Genomic DNA, 18,203 nt, shown 5'->3' on the forward strand with positions numbered 1-18,203 from the left:
TCTGCCACAGCCTCTGTAACCCGCACTGTGACAGTTGTGTTGACTTTTCTTCCATCCCTAATAACCTGGTAGTTATTTGAGGGTAAGGCATTTGTCTTTAATTTCAGCATCACCAGCAAGTAGCAAATAGTAAAGGCCGTCTTAAATAAGTGAGTGAAGGGGTTAATAAGGAAGGAGGACAGGGAGGGAAGGAGGAAAGAAAATGAGGAAAACATCATAAATGAGGAAGGTAGCATGTAAAACATTAGTGCAATCTAGCTACAAAGGTATTTTTAGCTTATAGTCAGCATTTTCTGCTTGATTAAGTACTGCAGTACACACACACACACACACACACACACACACACACATACACACACACACACGAACTTCATTGTATTACCTAAGCAAGAATAAAATTCTAGGCTCTAGGACACTTCTGGAAGAAATCCAAACCTGGCCTAGGGCTTGTTGTCTTCTCATTTTGCTTTCCTCTGTCTCTGGCGTAGAACAGACAGACACCCTGCAAGCACACGTGGACTTGCACTTGGAGAGAGAAAGAGCAGCTCTTGGCCAGAGCTCCCTAAGCCCATCCACTAGGTTCCTCATATGTTTACTTAATAGCAGCTGCCAACAAGATTTCCAGCTGCCCCCATGCCCTGATATTAGAGGAGGATGTGGCAAAGGATGAAAAGTGGTTCTGGGCTGCATGTTTCAGAGCCACCTGGGGAAAATCACTGAGCCCAGAGAATGTCATGGAGAAAAACAGCAATAGTGCCCCACATTTAAAACTGAAGTCGTGGGCTTCCCTGGTGGCGCAGTGGTTGAGAGTCTGCCTGCCGATGCAGGGGACGCGGGTTCGTGCCCCGGTCCAGGAGGATCCCACATGCCGGGGAGCGGCTGGGCCCATGAGCCATGGCCGCTGAGCCTGCGCGTCTGGAGCCTGTGCTCCGCAACGGGAGAGGCCACAGCAGTGAGAGGCCCGCGTACAGCAAAAACAAAACAAAAAGAAACCGAGGTCGTGTTTTGAATGAGGAAAAGCAGGCCTTCTTACAACATGCAGGGAGCTTGCAACGAGCCAGATGAAGGTAAAAACCATAAACGAAACGGGGCTTAGTATTTTAGTATTTTTCTGTGGCAGCAGAGGGCAGGCCACTGAGTGCTCCCTAAAGCTGAAGGGGAAAAGGGAACAGAGTGTGACTCAAAGGATAAAAAATATGACCCTATGGGTTTGCTTTCCCAGTTCTATATTACCTAGAAGCAATCTGTAAACACGCAGCTTTAGAATTCAGCTTTAGAATCACGGATCACCAAATTATAGCACAGGCATCATACATCCTAGAGGGTTTTACTGTATGTTTCTGTTTCCAAGAATTGAGACAAAAAACAACTAACGTTTATTGAGAAAAAATGTGAATATGCCTCATATGGTCAAAGGACAATGAGGGGAAGGAGAAGTTTAAAAGCTCCCTCTTATTCCCATAATCTATAAGGGATCTTGAGCAAGACTTTATATTGTATCTCAAACCATTAGTTTTTCTTGAGAACAATAATGTTTCTGTTCCATAAAGTTCTAAAAGACAACCTGTTGGGGTTTTGTATTTTCCAGGAAATATGTGGGTTGGGATAAGTTGTTAAATCCATAATTTCAAAAAGTGGTGATTCTTGTTTCATGATGAGTGACAGAGAAGATATGAAACATTAAATAATGACCCAAATGAAAGTAACCCTCAAATTTAAATTTGGGGAATTTGTGAATTTGGGGAAATTCCCTGGCGGTCCAGTGGTTAGGACTCTGCGCTTCCACCGCAGGGCACGGGTTCGATCCCTGGTCTTGGAACTAAGATCCTGCAAGATGCATGGCCCCCTCAAAATGTGAATTTTTTGCAAAAGGAACAAAAGAAATTGTTCTTCATCACTGACAAATGAAATGATCAGATCTGAATCATGAAAAAGAGCTGATATTATTGCTACCCTTGTTTGTCAATCATCATGGAGTCAGAAGCACCAGTTTTATACAAAAAAGTAATTCACTGGAGGACCAAGAGAAGGTTTCTAATTCACCGTGAAATTTTTCAGATACTATCATTAATCTAATGTTTTTAAAAAATTTTATATTACATTGGACTGTAGTTGATCTACAGTGTTGTGCTAGTTTCAGGTGTATAGCAAAGTGATTCAGTTATACATATGCATGTATCTATTCTTTTCAAATTCTTTTCCCATTTAGGTTATTACAGAGTATTGAGCAGAGTTCCATGTGCTATACAGGAGGTCCTTGTTGGTTATCTATTTTAATTATAGTAGTGTATACATGTCAATCCAAAACTAACCTAGTGTTTTTCATTTATGTCTGAGGCAAATGAAGGGTACATTGGAAAGAGTTGTTTATCCTGCTGACGCAGCGCATTTTTATAAGGTGAACAGAAGTATATACCTCTTTAAAAATAAATTCCTGAATTGTTTCCTTTTTGTATTTATTAAAGCAGTATCAAATACAAGCTATGTTTTATATCTAACTTAAAGTTAAAAATTGCTATTTTATGTTTTGGAAAATATACATTTATCACACTCTGATCAGTGCAGTTTAAAAGGCTGAAGTTATACAATGTTGTGGACATATACAATTTCATATTTAATTGTGGAAGAAACAGAAACAATCACTTTCAGATATGAATTAGGAAAAGTGGTTTCATGTCATTAATTTGCTGTAAAGAAACTCATGGGGATTGAATTGCAAGCTCTAAAACCCTAGTGTTAAATTAAATGCCTAATGACCTGTCATAGTTCGGTCAGCCGGGCTGACAAGTCCTGAACAGGCATTTGCTTCATCCATTACCCAGTGGCAGGTGCTGAAATGTTTGGTCCTCAGGAGGGGGCTGGGCTGAGGCCTTGGGGAGCCTTGATGGTGTTTTGCCTTATGCTTAGCAACAGCCGGTGTGGGCACTTGCTTGGAGGACAGAGAGGCAGGGCCCAGAAGCTGATCAATGAGTGTGCTCCGGAGAACAGAGGAAGAGGAAAGTAAGCTAAAGGAATGCTGTTTTTTTATCCCTTTTACAAGTCTCTTAATTATTTATGTCACTCAGTGTAGGCTCATGTATCAAAACACTACCATATGTCTGGCATTTTTGATGAGCCCTGCTATGATAACAGTTCCTGATTCTGAGGTGTAGCATGTAGCAGTCAGGTTCAAAGGCATACATAATCAACCACCTAAAATATACTTTAAAAATGCAAGGCAGAAGGACAAATTAAAATCAAGTGTGTAGTATATAATCTAAGTTACTTTTGAAAGCTGATAATGGAAGAATTAGAGCATGGACAACCCTACGGTCTGAGATAAAGTTTATACATTATACATTTTTGATGAGAATGTCTTTTTAATATAAACAGTTTAGCATACTGATTATAACAATAGACTGTAAGAGGATAAACTTAAAATTTTTCCTCAGATTTATGATGACCAAACCGAGGGGTTCTCCAAGACTCTGGACTTTCAGTGCTATGCCTGGAAAACTTATCCCTAGATTCGCTTTTCCTAAAACACAAAATAAAACAAAGACCCTTTAGTGGTGTGGTAAGCAATGGACTGAAGGAGGTAAGACTGAGGGCAGGGTGTTCAACTGGAGAAACAAAACGTGAAAACAAATAAGAAGCAAAACAGCACTTGCAATAAAGCAGTGCTACTGTCATAGCAAGAGAAACTAATGATTAATTTTGAGTTAGGAACTCAAAGGGAAGGCTTCCCAGAGAAAGTAGTATTTAAGAAGAGATCTGAAAAACATGTATGTTTTCAAAACAGTTCGAAACAGAGAAGAGAGAAAAAAGAGAGGAACATGGTAAATAATATCAAATCAAATTCAAATAACCCAGTATGTGTTAAGTAAAGTAAACTAAGGCAAAGGCATCACCATATTTACTTATATGAATGACTCTCAAAGTTATTTCAGCAGAAAAATCTCAGTTATGGAGGGAACACTGTATGCAGTACCTTTTCTCATTTTTCTCCCCAGAAGTGCTCTCTTTGCTATTCTTCTATAATAGTTATTTGATGTCTATGAGACAATATCTCCATAGTATGAGACATTTTTTCCCCTCCAAATTATTCATACTTTTATGTGGAATATAACAGACACAAGAAAATATGAAAGGTATATTTTAGACATCTTAGAATTGAATAAGAGTGGAAAAGGAAGAAAACAAACGATTCAAAGACAACCAATGGTTAACAAAGGTCAGCTCTTCGTGCCCCATTTGTAGCAGATGCAAAAGCTCTTACATGGCTGCCACCAGAATCCAATGGATTTAAGAGGAGAGAGCCATTGTTTGCCAACACAATCCCAAGGTTCTGACATAACAGCTAGGAAGCAACATTATTATTGATTTCTCTGTGATTTTTTTTTTCTTTTTGGTGGAGATGGGCAATGGTATATCCTTGAGGGTTGGTAGCTGCAAATTAAAAAATATATATACATATAGATGCTATCTTTCCTCAACCACTACCAGAAGCACCAAATGGCATCTGACTACGGATCTCCAGAAGGAGCTTCCCGTGTAGATTTCAGGTACATATGGAACATGAGTGGTATTTTTAATTTGTTTTTAATATGAAATTCAGCCAGTAGCAAGTTTGAATTTATACTGCCATTTATTGACTCTTTTCTAATGAAATTTGAATTAAAAAAATTTGGCATGATAAACTTATCAATAGAGAGTTTATAACATAACAAAACAAAGCTTATGAAATACCAAAAAGTTCAGCCCTATGAAGTTTAAAGAAAACAAATTTCTTTTGCTTCTGCCCCATTCATTATTTCACTGCTCTCCCATTACCCAGCACTCTTCTGGTACCTTGCCCTTTACCTCCCCTTCTCTTCTATCCAGGGGGCCCCCAGGTTGTATTAGACTGACCCTGAATTCTACCCCCTATGTATCCTTTCTGACAGGAGGTTTGTTTCTTGATTCCACAATAAGGAGTTTTGAATAAATCAAGAAACATAAAACCACAAATCTTTTGTTGTTGTTGTTGTTGTTGTATGCGGGCCTCTCACTGTTGTGGCCTCTCCCGTTGCGGAGCACAGGCTCCGGACGCGCATGGCTCACAGGCCCAGCCGCTCCGCGGCATGTGGGATCTTCCCGGACCGGGGCACGAACCCATGTCCTCTGCATCGGCAGGCGGATTCTCAACCACTGCGCCACCAGGGAAGCCCAAAACCACAAATCTTGAGAGCTTTAAAGAGCTGTGTTATGGACTATTTGGAATCAATACAATGCATCATGCTATTGAAGGCATCTGATTGACAGAAGCTCTTCATATTTCTCTCATTGCTCCAGGATGGGATAAAAAGGTATGAGTACAGGGCTCTCCAAATGTTGATTTATCGACTTCTTAACAACTTCCTTAATTTCTAAGAGAGAACCCAGATTAGTACCAAAGTTTAAAGTTAATGTTGCAAAACTGTTGGCATACCTTCATGAAAAGGGAAAAGTAAATTTAAAAGAACATATACTGTTTATTATGTAGAGATTATTTTTTTCACTTTAATTTGAAGAGCTATATGGGGAGTGAACTACAGTCTTTTCACAAAAAATAATGTATTTCATTGCTTTCCATTATTAACCTAAACACTGCAAATTAATCAGGCAAAGAAACATGCAGGGAGCCTTCCAGAACTAAGAAATTCTGTAACTTCATTCAAGTGCATTCATATTGAACATATTGAGATCAGTTCACATGCAGCCTCTTTTCTCTATCACGTACTGAGGAAGGACTAGTGAATGAGACAAATGTGTTCCTGACATTCACAGCCTAGAGAAGGCAAGTGAAATGCAGCAATACAATATGATCTAGAATGTGCATAATGAAGGCATTTATCCCAGAGACTGTATGGAGGGGAATTGCTTCATGGAATCTCCCTGGAGGAGCAGAGACCTGAGATGAACTTTAAAGACTGAGCAGGACTCAGCCGTGTGAAGATTAATGGAAAGGTATTCCAAAAATGTAAGAGATGGACCATCTTTTGTAGACTGAAATAAGGAAAACTTGTGGTTAAATGGTAACAAGGCAAGACATTTATGTTAAAGCAGAGTTTCATTTAAGACACACGATCCTACTAGAAGATCTTAAATATTTTGAAATCAATCATTTCTGAATAATTTAGGAATATGTTTCATAAAACACAACCTATGATTTCAAAGAATTTATATGAAAGTAAAATCTTATTCTCGATTTTATAATGCTATTAGCCATCCAACATTACTTTGCTCTGGAAAAACTGTCAACTCCAGGGAAATATGCTCTTTAATACTGAATGAAAGATACTCCATAACAACACTCTATGAATTTTAATTTTTTTTCTCCAATATAATCGCAAAAGATTAAAATAGAAAATGCAAAGGCAGGGTCTTTTAAAAATGTATCTTTTAAAAGACATTACAAATTCTTATTTTCTTATTACATGTTATATGTTTTTAGCCTTCCTTCACCCTGCTGCAATGTTAGGTTCTATCACCTTCCAATTCCCAAACTTCATATGAGCAAAAAGTATAAGCATCTTGAAAGAAGTGTTAGAAATTATCAAATGCTTTCTATTCCTTTGCTTCTGACATATCTAGCTAGGGACTAAATTTGTGGCTTTTGTTCAATAGGCTTTGAAGTGGAGTTCATTTTGTATATTCCTAAAATATACAAAAGAATCTAAGCAAAGAAAAAAATGTTCAGTAGGAATGAACATTTTTAGTGGCTCAAGAACAAAACAGAGAACAATGTATATGTAATGTTTTATCAGTTCTAATGAATGCAATTACTTGTAAGTTTCTTTCTTTTTTTTTGTGTGTGTATGATCCTTTTAATGTGTTGTTGGATTCTGTTGGCTAGTATTTTGTTGAGGATTTTTGCATCTATATTCATCAGTGATATTGGTCTGTAATTTTCTTTTTTTGTAGTATCTTTGTCTGGTTTTGGTATCAGGGTGATGGTGGCCTCATAGAATGAGTTTGGGAGTGTTCCTCCCTCTGCAATTTTTTGGAAGAGTTTGAGAAGGATGGGTATTAGCTCTTCTCTAAATGTTTGATGGAATTCACCTGTGAAGCCATCTGGTCCTGGACTTTTGTTTGTTGGAAGATTTTTATCACAGTTTCAATTTCATTACTTGTGATTGGTCTGTTCATATTTTCTACTTCTTCCTGGCTCAGTCTTGGAAGGTTGTGCATTTCTTAGAATTTGTCCATTTCTTCCAGGTTGTCCATTCTATTGGCATAGTGATGCTTGTAGTAGTCTCTTAGGATGCTTTGTATTTCTGTGGTGTCTGTTGTAACTTCTCCCTTTTCATTTCTAACTTTATTGATTTGAGTCTTATCCCTCTTTTTCTTGATGAGTCTGGCTAATGGTTTATCAATTTTGTTTATCTTCTCAAAGAACCAGGTTTTAGTTTTATTGATCTTTGCTATTATTTTCTTTGTTTCTATTTCATTTATTTCTTCTCTGATCTTTATGATTTCTTTCCTTCTGCTAACTTTGGGTTTTGTTTGTTCTTTCTCTAGTTCCTTCAGGTGTAAGGTTAGATTGTTTATTTGAGATTTTTCTTGTTTCTTGAGGTAGGCTTATATAGCTATAAACTTCCTTCTTAGAACTGCTTTTGCTGCATCCCGTAGGCTTTGGATTGTAGTGTTTTCATTGTCATTTGTTTCTAGGTATTTTTTGACTTCCTCTTTGATTTCTTCAGTGATCTTTTGGCTATTTAGTAACATATTGTCTAGCCTCCATATGTTTGTGTTTTCTCCCCTGTAATTCATTTCTAATCTCATAGCGTTGTGGTCAGACAAGATGCTTGATATGATTTCAATTTTCTTAAATTTACTGAGGCTTGATTTGTGACCCAAGATGTGATCTACCCTGGAGAATGTTCCATGTGCACTTGAGAAGAAAGTGTAATCTGCTGTTTTTTGGATGGAATGTCCTATAAATATCAATTAAATCTATCTGGTGTATTTGTAAGTTTCATATTTAGTATTTTACAATCTTTAATCATGTGAAATTTTTCATCAGTTTCTTCTAGTTGCATATTAAAATTATTCTATTCCCTTAAAACAAAAAAGAGCCCTGAGTCCTAAACATGATACCCTAAAAAAAGAGTTGATACTAGTACATGTGATTTTTAGAATCAGTGGGAATGCACAGGGAAGAAGCTGTTTCCTTTGTTGTTCAGGGAAAAGATTGTTAATTACTTTTAGACTCCCATGACAACTGGCCAAAGAACTACAGGAAAAACTCAAAGAAGCAAATTCAGGCACCTTCAATCTTAAGTATTTAGTAAGTAGCAATAGATAAAGCAGCCAGTGCTAATGTAGAATATTTAGGGCCAAGTTAAAAAAAGAATACTTTTTTTCAGAAGTTTCTTTTTCTCTTTCTTTTTTATCTTATATTACATACATAGTTTTTTCCAACTTTTGTTCTAGAACAATTACTATAATTCACCAATGAAAAGAAAACCAATATTTTCTGGAGGTAGAAGTAAATAGATTTTTGAGAACGTACTCAAAATCAGTGATGGAAACAAAAAGCAATTACACTAGGTGATAAGTGTAATAGATCTGAATTTTCCTTATTTAATGTTCAAATCCATGGAAATCTAATGAAAACTTTATTACTCTTCTGCAAATTGCAACTGACTTCTTAACTTCTCATTCCCGATAAATCAAGAAACTAAGCCAGACATGAAGTTTTAGTATTTTCATCTGCTGTTGGACTAAAGGCTTTCCTTTATTAATAACTTCTAATAATGTATTTTATTAGAATCATACCTTATAATTTACTAAGAGCCTTCTCACACATCCACTCATTTTACACTTCTTACAAATCTGTGAGTAAAATATTTTATATGTATAAAGAAATATATATATAATCAAATATAAAGTCCATTAAGCAGATATGAAAACCGAAACTCAAAGAGATATGTGTGACCCTCTAAAGTAGCAAAACTTATAAATGGCAGAACCAGAACTCTTAGTGCAGAGATTCTAAAATTCATTAGTTTTACCATCATACACCATTAAATGTGTACATTTTAACACAGATGTCAAAAACCATCACTAATTATTATTATTATTATTATTATTTTTTTTTTGTGGTACGGGGGCCTCTCACTGTTGTGGCGTCTCCCATTGCGGAGCACAGGCTCCGGACGCGCAGGCTCAGCAGCCATGGCTCACGGGCCCAGCTGCTCCGCGGCATGTGGGATCTTCCCGGACCGGGGCACGAACCCGTGTCCCCTGCATCAGCAGGCGGATTCTCAACCACTGCGCCACCAGGGAAGCCCCATCACTAATTATTAACCTACTTACCGCCACTCTTCAATGCGTTTCATCATCTTTAATCTGGCAAACAATAAATATCATCCACTTACAGTTAAACAGAAAATGCTTTGAACCCCCAACCTAATTTTGGAGTACCAATTTCCCTCACTGCCATTTAAATTCTGTGGCATTTTGATGGATAAAGTCTGGCAAAACTCACCTCTTTCTGACGGTACTTAATGGCCAATTTGAGTCTCGCGAGATCATTTCCACTTTGTTCTTCTAGGAGACTGTTGTCATCGCGGTAATTAAGAATGATTTCCAGCTCGCGAGAACTTCTTGTCTGATCCAGTAGGTCCTTAGCAAATTGTTTGCACTGTCGTGACAGCTCCTCATACTCTGACTTGAATTCATTTTCCACCTTACTTAGTTCCTGGAGCTCCCAACTTAACTGAAAGGCTGTGAGAAAGGGGTCTTCACTGGACAGGGCGATGAGAGAGGGGCTGGCCAGGGCCTTGTAGATGTTGAGTCTGGAGCGGGAGTGGCGGAGACTGTCCACATCCGAGCTGGACACGCATTCGACGCAGTTACAACGGACCTCGTGGGGTCTGGGCACCGAGACGCCTTTCTGAACCAAAAGTTTTATTATCTCGTAATTATTTGTATGGGCTGCCAAAATGATGGGTGTAATGTCTGGAGTGAATTCAGAGAACTGCTTATCAAGGAGTATGGGAGGCACCTAGAAAGAAGAAAGCAAAGGTAAGTAGTAACGCATTTGCTCAAGCCTGTGAATTTAAACAATGCGCTATAGCAATGTTAAACAAGATTCATAAGTCTTTTGCCAGGTTTTGGGATTTTTTGCAGGGGAGATAGATACTTGGTATTCCCAGTTATTTATCTATCAATCTATCTATCCATCTATTTATTTACACCATTCAACTTGTTAAACAATCATTTTTAATTGGATTATTCATTATTTATTATCAGGGTTGGGTATTGAATTTGTCTAAGGCCTTTTATACTTCTCTGAGGATAATCATAATTATTCTCCTTAGTCCTAAAAATATGGTTCATGTGCCCGCAAAGCCACAAACCTGCATAACACACACACAGTATAATACTGTGCAAATGGTTTTAGCGTAAAAAATTAGTAAATTCCCTAAGGAGAGTATGAATAAAGCAAAAGGGAAATGAATTTAGAGAAGACATTATTTTTACTTGCTAGAATTAGAAAAGGATTTTAGGAGGAATTTAAACTTAAGATTGGTTGGAACTAGCAATGTAGAAAAGTTGCCTGAAAAATGACAACAAGAAGAAAATAAGAAAAATGGATTCATAGCAAATACTTTCTTTAGAGTATGGGATAAATCATATAGAGATAAATAATCATAAAATGCCTCAGTGTAGCTCAGGGCAAGATGAAGGAAGGTTTTGAATCATATTGTTTTGTAGACATTGGTGGAGTCATAGAATTGAACCAGGAGAGTGATGGAGTAATTCTGAAGTATTAACATCACGCCAGCATATTTTGATGATTGAATTAAGTAGATGGGTAGAGGCAGATAACGGAGCCTGGTAACGAGTGCAGTCTGAACGCGGGTTGTAGCAATGGCAAGGAGAGGCTGTGCATGTGACCCATCAAGCGGTGCTGGGGGTGTGAGGGAGAACAAGCATGGATTAGAACAGTTCGAAGCAAAGATATCAGAAAATAAGAGAGGTCTAGTCCAGATGCCCTGAGATACCTTCCAGTTCAGATTTCACTTTCTTTAACGTCTACTTTTCTGGGAGGGAAAGCTGGTCAACAGAACTAAACAATTCAAAGTTCCATCACAGAATGGCCATGGGCTAATGGCACATTTGCAAAATGTTGCCCTGAAAGGGGACTTTCAGAGAAGTCCTAAATCAAATAAGAGCCAATGAACTTTCCCCTCTTTTCGGTCTGTTAGCTGGCTATGAATAACAATTGATAAAAGGCCACTTCTTACTGACTTCATTGGAAAGATGAGAGTGCCATCCACACTACCTCTTGCCTTGGAAGATGGTGATATTGAAGACAGGAAGAGGGCAGCAAGCTGATAGACTGATGTTTGCTGAGCTCCCACAGCTGAGAAATTTATCCATTGAGTAGCCACTTTGCTATCTACTAAATACTCAGAAATTTAAAGAAGTCTAAGATATAAGGCATTTGATCTCAGAAACATCTAGAAAATGCAGAAAATGGGCTTGCTCCCTCTTTTTCATGCTTGAGTCACAAGTCTATTTTCTGTCTCCATCCTGTGCTTCTCTTTATTCAATATCTTCAATATGCAACTCTCCCTCTTTCCTTTTGTGGTCCCAACATTACAAGTGAAAAGCATATTTTTCTAACATTAAAATAAATAAATAGGTCACTAGAAGTGCTTGGTAGCTATTACCTAAAATTGGTTTTGATAGAAATATTGTATTTTTCCAAATTTTTCAAATTTGCCATTTGGCATATTTAAGGATAGATACGAAGATCATGAGGGTAACCCTGTAGATAAAAATCACACTATGCTTGACTTATTTTAGCTGAAGTAGACTCTACAGACATAAAAACACTACACCCAGGCAAACATACAGGCATGAAAATTATACTCACATTACTCGTAAACAAGCAACACACTTCACCGTTTAACAAATTCCAACTGATTGAATTATACAGTTGACCCAGTAATCTACAACTAAGTATAAGAGGCAGTTAAAAGAGGATCTGGAGACCAAATTCATGTCCCTGTTTCTTATGTTGCATAGCTGGAAGTTTCCTGTGGCTTTTCTTCTGTCTAAGATTTATGAATGAGTATTTGTTCAACGTCTTTTTCTCAACCTTATCATAATATTAGTTACATTATTAACTGAATCATTTTCATGTCACATAGCATTCACAATGACTGACCTACACATACGCTAATTAACACCCATTAATCAGTTTAAGTGATTAACTATTAACCCATAAACTGATAGCTTTTCTCAAATCCAACCAAATGCTTTACCTTGAAATGACTCGGCACCAGTCTGAGGCATATGTGACATCTTACCCAAATATAGAAATGTCTCTTTATGACTAACATATACATTTTTGAACTATTAATCCTGAAGTATACATTTCTAGAAGAGAAACTCATCCTGGAGTGACATTCAACCAATTTGAAACAATTCATTCCCTTGCATTCAGCATTTATTAAACTGGCTTGTATAAACTGAGTAAAAGAAATTTACTTATATAATATTATTTGATGTACCCTAAATTATTAAGATTAAATAGATCCATATTCTAATCTGGCTGTACTCAATTAGTTATATTATCTTGTGAAAGTCCCTTAATATTTCTGTTATATGAAAGAGGTTATCCCCTGTAACATGAAATTTCTATGACTCACAAACTATTTTTATACTCCAGTTGATAGCACAGTAAGTGAAAATTTATGAGAATTTTTTTTCAAGTACTTCAAAAAAAATTTGTTAAAATCTTCAGTTTCATCTTGCTTTTTAACTTTAATGTTTTTATGTAATGTATTGAAACCTACATCTTTTGAAACTCAGGATTATGACTATCAAATTTACCTCTCTCAATCACCCAGACTACCTTCTAATTCAAACCAACATAGGGGAGTTTCAACTTAGAGTTATATTTAAAAATTAATTTAACATCAGTTATTTAGAACTTGATATTTTCATAAACATGCACATACACACACATACATATATACTCATACATGAACTTGCACAAAAATCCAAAATATGGGGAAAATACAATATTATGTTCTGAATAAGATGACCTAATATCTTAATTATGTTGATTGTCTCAAAATAAATATGTGCATTTTATTCAGAATCTTTTTTACTTATGTTGTTTTGTTTAAAACTTGATAAAACTATTTTATTAGTTTATATGGAGGAATATATAACCAAGTGTTTCAAAAATTATGATATGAAGGCTATGGTCCAAGAATATATAGCAAGAAATATGGGATCAGTTGAATAGAATTTTGACCAGAATTACTTCTTCGTTTAAAAAATATATATATTTATTTATTTTTGGCTGTGTTTGGTCTTCGTTGCTGCACGCGGGCTTTCTCTAGTTACGGCGAGCGGGGACTACTCTTCGTTGTGGTGCGCAGGCTTCTCATTGCGGTGGCTTCTCTTGTTGTGGAGCACAGGCTTTAGAGCGCAGGCTCAATAGTTGTGGTGCACAGGCTTAGTTGCTCTGGGTCATGTGGGATCTTCCCGGACCAGGACTCGAACCCATGTCCCCTGTATTGGCAGGCGGATGCTTAACCACTGTGCCACCAGGGAAGTCCCCAGAATTACTTCTTATTTTATATGGGAACTTGATATGTGAAAAAGTATAATTTCTATTCAATTGGAAATAGTGGTTCATTTATTGAAACAATTTTCTACCCCAAACAAACAAAATTAGTGCGTATCTCGTTTCATAACAATAAATTTGAGATGGAGTAAATATTTAAATGTAAAAACAGAAAGCAACACCAGTTTAGAAAAAGAATTTTTAAAAATAGTTGTGTAGCCCAAGGGTTGGGGAGAACTCTTAAAGCAAGATTGGAAACACAGAATATGGAAAAACGACATATTTGGTTTTACAGTTCTCAAGTAGAATGACCCAAGATTTTCACAGAAGAAAATCAAAACAAAACGAATGAACAAACATAACAAAACAGAAACAGAGTCACAGATACCGAAAGTATGAACAAGTGATTGCCAGAGGCAAGAGGGTCAGGGGTGAGGGAAATTGGTGAGGGAAATTGAGAGGCACAAATATAATATAAGTTACAAAATAACTGAATCACAGGGATGAAATGTACAGCATGGGGAATACAGTCAATTATAATGTAATAGCTTTGTATGGTGACAGATGGTAAGTAGACTTATAATGGTCATCATTTTATAATGTTAGAAACATCCGTCACTGTGTTGTGAACCAAGAACTAACATAAGGTTGTAAGTCAATTATACTTAAAAACAAACAAACAAAAACCAACAACAAACCTATGGAAAAAGAGATCAGATTTCTTGTTACCAGAGGTAGGGGGTAGGAGGAGGGGGAAATAGATTAAGACAGTCAAAAGGTACAACCTTCCAGTTACAAGATAAATAAGTACTAGCGATGTAATGTACAACATGATAAATATAATTGTCACTGTTGCATGTTATATATGAAAGTTGTTAAGAGAGCAAATCCTAAGAACTGTCATCAGAAGGAAGAATATTTTCTTCTTTTATTTTGTGTCTGTATGAGGTGATGGATTGTGATCATCATTTCACGATTACGTAAGTCAAATAATTATGCTAAACGTTATCATAAACGTATACGGTGCTGTATGTCAATTTTATCTCAATAAAACTGGAAGAAAAAAAGGTCAGGAACATGAATGATCTTTCTCATTAATAGACAGGGAAAGGAAATATAAAATAATAATGAACTACAATTATTTTGCCAAATTTAAGGAGCTGATGCACCCACATTCATCAAAAGCAAGAGGAATGCAAATTATAACAGCCTTGCTGGAAAGTTTCTGGCACTTACATAAATTCTAAGCACCATAGTCTTAGGGAACGCTTCCTACAGAAAATCAGGCACCTTGAGACTATGCATTTATATCATCATTGTTTGTCATGATAGAAACTTGGGTATCACCTGAATGTTTTTCAAAAGAGAAAGGTTGAACAAATTGTGGAATATCTCTACATGAAATATTATGATGCTATTGAATATTTGAACTCAAATGCATGCTGTATGTATCAATTTGGAGGGTTGCCCCTGAGGTCTCATTTTGCCCTGTTGGAGAGTTGTAGCATAGTTATTTACATAAAGCCTCCTTATTTTAGGTTCTTTAAACATTAGTTAACTTTATATCAGAGACTGTCCGTGGTATTACCTAATTATATCTTAACTACTTTATTTGATAAACAAAGACCTCTATAATCATGTCCCACCCTGTGTATTCAAATCTAAATTGTACTCCACCCTGACAGGCGTCCCATGGCCCAATCATTTCAGTGTCAAACTTTCCATTCATAGTTTTCTTGTTGTTGACGTCTGCCTATTCCCTCCCACTTATCAAATTCTACCAAACCTTCAAGACCCAACTCAAACCTTATGATTTCTATGATGCCCTTTAGTAAAATTGGAGTGTCATTAACCTGGCATTTTTTTCTTTAAATGGAGGCAGGGGAAAAGGGAGGTATTGTTATTAGCTTTTTGCAAGAAGAGATAAATATCAATTTTTTTAAAAGAGGAGTTTGTAAAAAAAAATAAAATAAAAAGAGGACTTTGTGGGAAAAGTGAAGAATGAGACTGCAGATTATACAATTTACGATTCTCTTATCTCCTTTAAGTGCTCTCATGCAAACTATTTACAATAACTTTACCCAAGCTTTGGTCAGTGATACATCCAGTATATAAATTTAAATAATGTAACATTAATAACTATTTCTACTTTTTTAAAGTTAATATTCATTTTAAATTGCATTGATTATATATTTTTATGGTAAGCCTATTTCAAGTCTACTTTGAATTAAAAATACCAGCAAACAGATATAGTTTGTATTGATTTGAATAGGTGTAGGACGCACATAGTGAATATACTTCTACAATAACGTGGATAACAGATTTATTGTTGAACTATGAAGCACACTTGAACCAAATGAACAAGGATCTGGCAAAAATCATTTCAACTCGGTGATACTGTTAATACAAATATGCTTGGAGTCTGATTACAGTGACACAAGTAACAACTAACATGTATGAAGCACTTATCATGTGCCATGCCCCGTGCTAGGAGCTTTCCATGCCACATCTTAGTTAATCTTCAAAATCATTTTTGGAATTAGGTGTTACTGTAATCCTCTTTTGACAAACAGAATAGGCCTTAGAGAAGTGCAATAGTTTGCCCATGGTCACACAGAAATCCATGCAGCTTGACTCCTGGGTCTAAATTCTTCATCAACAAACTATATGTCTTGTAAGTAAGGCAGCTGTGAGGTCCTGGAAATAGCTCAGGCATCAAGAGTGAGCTTTACATCCCGCCTCAACCATTTTCAGTTGCGTGAGAATGACAAAGCCAGTTAACTTCTCCACATTTCCAGTTTCCCATTTTGAAATCTGGACATTCATTCAAGATATTTCTCCTTGTGGAATAAGAACTGGAGAAATATATATCAAAGGCTTCACAAAGTTAATACACATAGGGCTGCAGTGAAGATTTCATGTTGCAGGGCAACATGAAACATGTGGTATCTACAAATCACTAAATAACAGGAAGGGCCTTGTGTTATGTGACAAGCCTAAGATGGTTAGGAGAAAGCATAAAACAGTCTTGTTCAGTTTTGCCAGATTGATTTGCTTCTCCTCACATAAACACAATCCCAATTATAGTGCTTGATTCATGTGAAAAGTAGGACAATTATTTCCTGGTGGGCCAGTTTCATCAGTGTAGATGTCAGAGCTTGGAACGTGTACTTTTCATGACTGAAAATCTAAACTGTGTATCTCCTAAAATGGCATAGACTCTGTTGTATACTGCTATAGATATACCATAAATAATAGCTATTAAATATCATTTGCATCTTGGATAAAGAACTGGAGAAATCTATTTCGACTCCTAGGGCGACATCAAACAAAGAGCAACTTTAAATCACCACCAGCTTTGGCTAGGTTTAATCACTAAAATACTGAGAGGATTGCTATCATTGACTCCCAGATCGTTTAGTTCACAGACATCACTTTTATTTTTAAAACTCTGTCTCTCTTTATATCTGTTACATTGAAGGAGAATCTATTAAATGATATCCAAGTGAAATCTTTTATTGGTAGAGAATGTAGCTCAATGGGCCAAGTGTATACTTAATTTTAAAAGAATTACACAAATTCTGATCAGAGATTCTAATTTTAGTTTCACTTGACAGTGTTTATCCCTGTCCCTTTTTTTTGAAAGTCACCAGTCCTTTGACTTCCATAACTGGGTAGTGTATTGACTCAAATCCTGGCTGTCCTACTAATGGTTTGTAGCTTTGGAAACATTATTTAACCCCCTAAACTTCAATTTTCTCATCTATAAAATGGAGTTATTATAGTCTTTACCTCATGGGGTTTTTTTAAGGATTCAAAAAGTAATACAGAATAATAATTAATATGAAAGTGTTTTGTATCAGTACATAATGTTTGATGAAACAAAAACTAGTGTAATTACTATAATTATCAGCATCACTATCAGCATCACTTTCTCTGGTTGCTTTTTCTCAGTCTCACTCACTGGGGACCCTTCTCCTATTCATCCCTTGAACACTGTTTCTTTAGGGATCAAACTTAAGCCCAGTGTTCTTCTCATTCGGCATATATGTACTCCCTGAAGGTGGGCTGTTCTCATGTTAATTACAGTCTATATGTGTCCATTTTTATTCTTCCAGCCTCCAGCTATTCAGTAATACTTTGGGGCACCCATTTTATGCCAGTCACTCTTCCAAGTTTGGGGAATACAGCAGTGAACAGAACAGACAAAATCCTCACCTTTATTCTAATTGCATTCTAGAAAGAGAGGGGAGGGAAAGCACAACATGAATGAACAAGGGGATGCATAAATCAATGAATGAAGAAATCTCAAACAGTAAAGGCCATGGAGAAAAGTACAGTGGAGGAAGAGGAGATAAAGAGTGTCAGAGGGGCTTCCCTGGTAGCGCAGTGGTTGGGAGTCCTCCTGCCGATGCAGGGGACGCGGGTTCGTGCCCCGGTCCAGGAAGATCCCACGTGCCGCGGAGCGGCTGGGCCCGTGAGCCATGGCCGCTGAGCCTGCGCGTCCAGAGCCTGTGCTCCGCAACGGGAGAGGCCACAGAAGCGAGAGGCCCGCGTACCACAAAAAAAAAAAAAAAAGAGTGTCAGAGGCAAGGAGAGGCTG

At 36.9% G+C, this 18,203-nt stretch overlaps 1 protein-coding gene across 3 annotated transcripts in view; it reads right to left on the reverse strand.

Annotated features, from left to right (window-relative positions):
* The window catches only part of TRPC4 (transient receptor potential cation channel subfamily C member 4), a 174,715-nt gene that overhangs the window by 80,373 nt on the left and 76,139 nt on the right, over positions 1-18,203 (reverse strand). For all 3 annotated transcript variants that reach the window (XM_059042126.2, XM_067016902.1, XM_067016903.1), the window contains one exon: positions 9,494-10,012. In XM_059042126.2, coding sequence (XP_058898109.1) covers positions 9,494-10,012 — 519 coding nt within the window. The remainder of the gene's footprint in view (positions 1-9,493; positions 10,013-18,203) is intronic.

The sequence above is a fragment of the Kogia breviceps genome, chromosome 16 (genome assembly GCF_026419965.1).
Source record: "Kogia breviceps isolate mKogBre1 chromosome 16, mKogBre1 haplotype 1, whole genome shotgun sequence".
Classification (NCBI taxonomy): Eukaryota; Metazoa; Chordata; class Mammalia; order Artiodactyla; family Physeteridae; genus Kogia; species Kogia breviceps.